Source organism: Hylaeus volcanicus, unplaced genomic scaffold (genome assembly GCF_026283585.1).
Source record: "Hylaeus volcanicus isolate JK05 unplaced genomic scaffold, UHH_iyHylVolc1.0_haploid 8104, whole genome shotgun sequence".
Taxonomy (NCBI): domain Eukaryota; kingdom Metazoa; phylum Arthropoda; class Insecta; order Hymenoptera; family Colletidae; genus Hylaeus; species Hylaeus volcanicus.
Genome location: NW_026531863.1, coordinates 1 through 6,865, shown reverse-complemented (window position 1 = coordinate 6,865; position 6,865 = coordinate 1). Strand labels below are relative to the sequence as shown.

At 39.7% G+C, this 6,865-nt stretch overlaps 1 protein-coding gene, 1 long non-coding RNA gene and 1 pseudogene across 4 annotated transcripts; 1 reads left to right on the top strand and 2 right to left on the bottom strand.

Annotated features, from left to right (window-relative positions):
* Window positions 1-1,850: 1,850 nt before the first annotated feature.
* LOC128882244 (ras-related protein RabJ) lies at window positions 1,851-3,498 on the bottom strand. Of its 2 annotated transcripts, none has more exons than XM_054133830.1 (3): window positions 3,301-3,498; window positions 2,891-3,018; window positions 1,851-2,706 (listed from the first exon to the last, which is right to left on the bottom strand). In XM_054133830.1, exons 1-3 carry the CDS (start codon window positions 3,341-3,343, stop codon window positions 2,215-2,217), a joined length of 663 nt encoding a protein of 220 aa, XP_053989805.1. In that variant the 5' UTR covers window positions 3,344-3,498; the 3' UTR covers window positions 1,851-2,214. The 2 variants fall into 2 exon arrangements, with proteins under 2 accessions (XP_053989805.1, XP_053989806.1); XM_054133831.1 differs by having other exon boundaries at window positions 2,915-3,018.
* Window positions 3,499-3,624: 126 nt separating this feature from the next.
* On the top strand, window positions 3,625-4,356 carry LOC128882245 (uncharacterized). 2 transcript variants are annotated; one of them, XR_008458321.1, is made up of 3 exons: window positions 3,625-3,745; window positions 3,956-4,085; window positions 4,240-4,356. It is a non-coding gene; the product is annotated as an uncharacterized LOC128882245 (long non-coding RNA). The 2 variants fall into 2 exon arrangements; XR_008458322.1 differs by having other exon boundaries at window positions 3,661-3,819.
* LOC128882243 (pro-resilin-like) lies at window positions 4,262-6,558 on the bottom strand (annotated as a pseudogene).
* Between the last annotated feature and the right edge of the window lie 307 nt (window positions 6,559-6,865).

Genomic DNA, 6,865 nt, shown 5'->3' with positions numbered 1-6,865 from the left:
TTTTTTGTTAATATCTGCTTAAAAAAAGTTGTTTCAAATCACCTCCCGAACCACCTCTTTCAACGACTTCCAACATTCTTGGGACACCCTGTATATACGGTGTATATCTTAATACTTTAATGTTTCGAGGGTGGTTCGTTCCTCTTTAAATTTTACCATTGGCAACGACTGCTATGCGATTATCGATCATGAGACCGGGCAATAGTAAACATTGTTGAAGAATATTAAGAACGTGAAACACGACTGGCAAAGGTCTCTTGTTACATCTTCGTACAATCATCTTACAGATAGTTTCACGTATAGCGTAGACAATTCTAACTGTTTAAAATGTCGATCAACTTTTTCACATCGTTAACAACGGTGTCCAATCCGAAATTTGCCATATCGACAACAATATCTATACAGAGTTAACTGTACAAAATATCACAAGCTGTTGTTTCAAAAGCTCGCATGATTGTACGCGCAAAGACTCGAGAAACGACCTTGGTTCAAACCAACGGAAATCGCGCGAGGTTTGCACATACAATGAGCCACAAGTGTTCGGACGCTCTCAAATGAAAAGCTTAATAAATGCGAGTCGTATTACAAATTGCAGGTGAAATGAACATATGATTCACATATTTTCAACCGTCGAAACGTTCATTCGATAGCGTTCGAATACTTTGTGGTTCACCGCATGTTTGACGACCTGGACTTGACCGAGGATACCGACTAACTGTCTGCTCTCGTAAACAAAACGCAGAGAGCTCTCTAAAGCGAGCATTACGTTAGAATAGACTCTGTTTGCCTCTCCTTCTTCCTTTGCAGGGAACGTAGTGTTACACCCACTTGTAAACATAAGGGAACTCCTTGGAGTTCATGTTTGTGTACATTGTACTTCTATTTGGTGGTGTGTAAACAGTTGATGGTATTCGCATAGCGCGTGCCTTTCTTCTCGCACGCATTCAATACAAAGTCACCCACTGGTGCAATCTCGTTTCTTCCGCAGTGGCTGCTCCTGCAGAATGAACGAGCTTAATTAGCTTACTCGCACACAGTACACCTGTGTACGATGCTCGGAACGGAACAGAAGACCTCAAGGCTTTGCGTAATCGGTATCTCGCAATGTTAAGCATAGTTCTGTAACGAATACCTAGTACTATAGGTAATTAAACATGGTGTCCCATTCGCAGAAATAACTATTCGATATTCCCGCTTTCATAAGTAAATCAAAAATTAGCATTCCTATTTTTGGAGTTCTTAATAATTTAAGTACAGTATGAAACGTATTATAATGCGTGCAAAAATTATAACTCGGAATGTTCTATTATTATTCCATTTGGTGATTATTAAAGATCATCGTCTAGAATGTTTATTATTGTTCCGTTTTTCATCACGGGATTCCCCGATATCGGCACGACATTTGAACAAACGCATTAGACCCTCGTTACTTCGAACCGCTATTGGCCTAAGTAGGTTTACTAAAGGAACACTTACGTAACAAAAACGAGATAAGTCAAACATAAACAAAGCTGGGACGCGTCACGGTTCGTGATGCCAGGCCCAAAGAGAGGATGACTCACCTCATGATTATCCTATTCATACTTACGAATACAGAACTCTGCTACTTATAAAATATCACGAGCGTTTTTTCTAGTAATTAGCAGAAATCTAACGTTTCCTATAATTAATTGAAAAGAAGATATGTAGTCTTCTCAGAATACTAATAATAAAATAACATCGAAAATTTATCTTGGGACTCGCTCGACATAGCACTGCAAAAGCCTTTAATAAAATGTAATATGTTCTAAACTTATTTTCTATTTTTGGAAAGGTAACAAACGTTATACCTAAGGAGCATCACTCACAGATTGTTTTTCACTTTTATTAAAAACAGTAGAAATATTAAATACACAAGAAAAGAGTATGTTTGCAATGAGCTCTATATTTATATAGAAGTCATGTATGGAAGACATTGTCGTTGTTATCGTTACAAGCGACATCTATTTTCTTGCGATAAGAATGACTTCTCATTTTAGTACATTTTTATGTGGAATCCCACTTGACAAAAGGATTAGTGTCAGAAGACTGTAACTACATAATCGTAAATTTTTAGGCAAGAGTGGAATTAGTTTAGTTTTGAAGTGCTTTTGTTAGTATCTCCGAACAATACAAATGAAGTATACTTGCTTCTGACACTAGACTATATTTGAGCCATAAACAAAATAGAAAAGACTAGCAGCAGGTGTGTATTCTCTCTTGTATCCCGTGAGCAATACTGAGGTTCTGAGGACTTTCCTCTAGGGGTGTACAGCATGGGTCCATACCACTCATATCGGAGCTTGTTGACTCGTATACCCTAATGGATGTAGCCTCTCTTTCATTGGAAGATAGCTTAAGCAGACCCATGCCAATATCCAAAAAAACACTTTCAATACCTTCATCATCTCTAACAGATGTTTCATGGTAACTGGCACCAATTTTTGTTGCATAGACTCTACCCTCCTCGCTATCAACTTGCCGCTCATTTATCAGATCAGACTTATTCCCTATTACTGCCAACACCATAGTCTCCTCCACATTTCTGCGAAGCTCTGCCACCCAACCTTTCATTGCTGTGAATGTGTTATACTGCGTTAAGTCAAACACCAACATGGCTGCATTGGCATTTCTATAGTACATCGGTGCCATGGACCTGAACCTTTCCTGGCCAGCAGTGTCCCAGACCTAAACCCAACAAAGCAACTAAATCCATGCTATTGTACCACAGCAGAGCTTCGAAACTGGGTCCAAAACTCAGACAGACATATTAACATTCTTTGAAATTAAATAATTTTAATTAATTTCGGATCTGAAAGAAACTAACTATGCACTGCTATTCGTATTACACTTTAAATGACCATCATTGTACCTGTAGCATTATTCTTGTGTTTACCAAATTTAATTTACACGTAAAAAAGGATGCGCCTATCGTGGGATTCGCACGTTCGTTGAATGCTTTCCTGACGTAGCGTATGATCATACTTGTTTTTCCAACACCTGGAAAACAAAGAATTCCCCTGTAATCTATTGAAATTTGGAATTTTGTTTAAAGAATAGAACAAATAGGGGTATGGGCATGTGAAGGGAATAATACGCGCAGATATAAACATTAGAAACTAACCTAAAATGCTTTACGGGTAACGAACGACGATAAAGTCATAAGAAATCATAAATTCATTAAGAAAACGAAAATTTGACATTTCCAAAGGGGTGAATTATAGGAATGATACGATTAATGCACAAAGAAGTGGTTTGTTAATATGTATACATATAACTTACCTTGGGATCCCAAAGCCACCACTTTTCCCTCTATTGTCTTCATCTTCCAGGCACCAACAAACAACGCATAATTGATCGAATTAGTTTCAAATCTTGCTCACTCACTTGTTGCACGACAAAGAAAATCTTTTTGTGCTTCCCCCGAATATTATTCAAAACACCTTTCTTCGTCGGTAACACAACCATTGATGATAATTTCTAAGCAATTGAAAACATGCTCGCAAGATGGCTCTTATGACAATGCAACTTAGTTCTTTTTCTGTTAGAACTGCGGTTAGTTTTTCTTTATGTGGTACGCTTGTAACAACCGTAGAGGTGCAATTTTCGCGGGATTAGAAATGTGTTCGTGATTATAAACGTTATAAAATATGTTCATATTTTGTTATCAGCTCTGCAAAGAAATGAACTGGAGACATTACAACTGCTGTAGCCCGTTTTGCTGTAGGTCTGTATTTATCCACTTTCAACAATGTCATCCTACTTGATGTAGAATCACCTCCTCTTGAATAGCTTCCTTTGGTGAGTCCCTCATTATCTTGTACTCAATTGGATTGCCAAATATCACAATTTATTCAATAACTCAAACCAAAGATGTGATTGTTGATTATAAAATCTACAGTCTAGCGCATAAAATATGTTCATATTTTGTTATCAGCTCTGCAAAGAAATGAACTGGAGACATTACAACTGCTGTAGCCTGGTTTGCTGTAGGCTTTCATTTATCAACTTTCAACAATGTTATCCTACTTGATACAGAATCACCTCCTCTTGAACAGCTTCCTTTGGTGAGTCCCTCATTATCTTGTACTCAATTAGATTGCCAAGTACCACAATTTATTCAATAATTCAAACCAAAGATGTGGTTGTTGATTACAAAATCTACAGTCTAGTGCAGATCTATTTGTTGTAAGAAGTTTTAAGGTAAATTGATTTCAGCAGAACATTTAAATACAAAGATGTATTTCCTTTGTGTTTTACTACAAGCTCGCATAAATACGTACACAAATATATAAAGTTACCATGTACAGAGTAATGTATACATATAAAACATTAAATTATGCTAATCAAGATATACAGAGTTAAATACCATTGGGTGATTATTAATGTAAATGTGCATGTGACTCAGTGGTGTAAGATTATTGTGTAGATGTTTGTGTTTTTGTGTAAAAGTAGAAGCTGTAAACGAGGGAGGTCCGTGTAGGTTGTCGCCCAGTAGTTGGGGGATTTAGCGTTTTGATGGTGATGCAGCATGATTCAGCAAGTTACTTCCGGTAACTGTTGCGAGGTGGTAGATATTGATTACTGCTACCATCTCCTCCGAATCCACCACCCCTACCTGTGGTAATATGGAAAAGAATTCATGAATAACATCCGTATATGTAATCTTATGGGGTTATTATTTTATAATATTAAAACTGGACTCACCACCCTGATAGCCACCCTGGTATCCTCCAGCACCTCCTTGGTAGCCACCACCAGCTCCTTGGTACGCTCCCGATCCTCCACGTGAAAATTGAGCCTGGCCCTCGTACTGAACATCGGCGGTGTATCCATTTGCGTCGTCAGCCATGTATTTCACAATCTGTGTCCTTGAATCTGGCAAAAGAACTCTGTATTCCCCTGTGACCACGTTACCATCGCTGCTCTCGCGTTGAGAGTAGTCGTTTCCGCTTGGAGGATCGTACACTTCGTATTGGAAGCTGTATGGTTGAGGCTAAAACATAAGACAATTGTGACAAATCTAAGAAAGTATTCCAATGTTTTTGCGACTCGATTGTAGTTACCCTTCCATTGTCGCGACCAAAGCCTCCGAAGCCACCACCTTGGTATCCTCCGTCTTGGTATCCTCCACCGCCGCTACCAAATTGTCCAGGAGCTCCATAGGATGAAGCGGGACGTCCTCCGAAGCCACCACCGTCGCCGCCGCCGCCGCCTGGAGGTCCGTACGTTCCGGTCGGCCTCCCCCTGAAGCCTCCAGCGAAATCACCACCTCTGCCGGCTCCTACATCCCCAGAGAATCCACCTGGAGCGCCGAATCCACCTCCTCCTGGTCTGTTGTACTGGTAACCACCTCCACTGGTACCACCACCACCACCCGGCAACAGTCCAGCAAGCGCATTACTGCTGAGACACGTTAGCACCAACAGCACTTCCGTTAACTGGAACAGGATCAACAAAACGATTCCACGCAGAATAATAGAAGATTAAACAGGACGATGAAGTGGCGAACAGGACCACACAATGAGATGAACTGAAGAGAAGGGAACAAAAATTTAGAGTAACTTTAGAGTACTGAGTGGAATTATTAAAGTATTCGTAATAACGATCAGAGACAGGTAAAATCAATTGTACGGTCTTCATCTTCCGAGGCACAAGTAGCTGATGACAGTGGTCTCGTTTCGTCTCTACTTTGATTTTACGATGATTACGCTTCTTGTTTGATTTCGTCATTGAAACGTCGTTAGCGTAGGTAACGAAAAGAGTCATAGAGAATGATTATGCCAAGTGAAATAGAAAGCTTGAAGCATACCAATGATTCGCTGAACGTAATTTGTGTGTGGCGAAATTAACGTGTTGCTACAATCGAGGATGATTGCCGAGCAGTTTAAGATGGCGCATGCATCCCTCTGGGGATTATTACAGGATATATTTCGAGAATATATAGCGGCTAATGTTTGAACTTTTCAGACGTAACAGTTAGATTCATTTTTTAATTAAAAATGCGCCAAATTGTTTAACTTATTTGTTTGTCCGTGACCGTTTAATGTAAACAAAGAAGAGAGCGTAAAATAATAAGAAACAATGATTGTCAATCGCAAACATCGTTTATTAAATTATTATTAAGTTCTGACTTCTGTGCGAAGTTCAAGGTGTTTACTAGTTCAAAATATCCTAGTTGACAATTTTTAATCACTTTAAATGGAAACACCACGCTATAACTAATTTAGTTTATGAAATTTCAAATTTGAACCAAAAAGATTCCAAAAAATGTTTTCAGTCTAGAACGAAACTACCGAGGACGAACGCGCCACCACAGTGGTTAGTAGGAGCCATAAGCCGGAGGATAGCCTACCTGGTGGTAATTCATATTGCTGTTATGACTGAAGACGCTGAGTGAACTGAGAAGATGATCCACGGCAGAGTTTATATACCATGCTGGACCCTTTGTTACAGTTTATCCTCAGTGCTGCATATCCACGTATTAACCAGCGTATTAGAATGACCGTCCGTGGGTGTGGGAGGTGGAGAGGAGCGCATCTTCCCTTCACTCGGTGATGCATCATGGGTAGATGTATCCCGTTGATGACTGAAATACACCTTTAAATTGTAATTGGATCCACGCACGTGATTGGGGTATCCTCGAATGGAAAGAGCCCGGGGATTCACCCGGATGGGAGGTCTCTGCCACTCTTCTCCAGTTTTGCAACTGGCTCCACGAGGAATCCCCTAATCTCCAGGTGTCAACGATCGAGAAAAGTCCTACAGGATTTTGGAATTTTTCCATTAGCAAGAAAGAAAAGCATCTCTGTAAAGGATCCTCGAATGGGGATTCACTCTTCCAGTT

Coding starts and splice junctions, on each gene's coding strand:
- LOC128882244 (XM_054133830.1), bottom strand. CDS start 3,343: ATGAAGACAATAGAGGGAAAAGTGGTGGCTTTGGGATCCCAAG. Junction 3,019..3,300: donor GGTGGCTTTGGGATCCCAAG/GTAAGTTATATG, acceptor TTTGTTTTCCAG/GTGTTGGAAAAACAAGTATG. Junction 2,707..2,890: donor ACACAAGAATAATGCTACAG/GTACAATGATGG, acceptor TGTTGGGTTTAG/GTCTGGGACACTGCTGGCCA.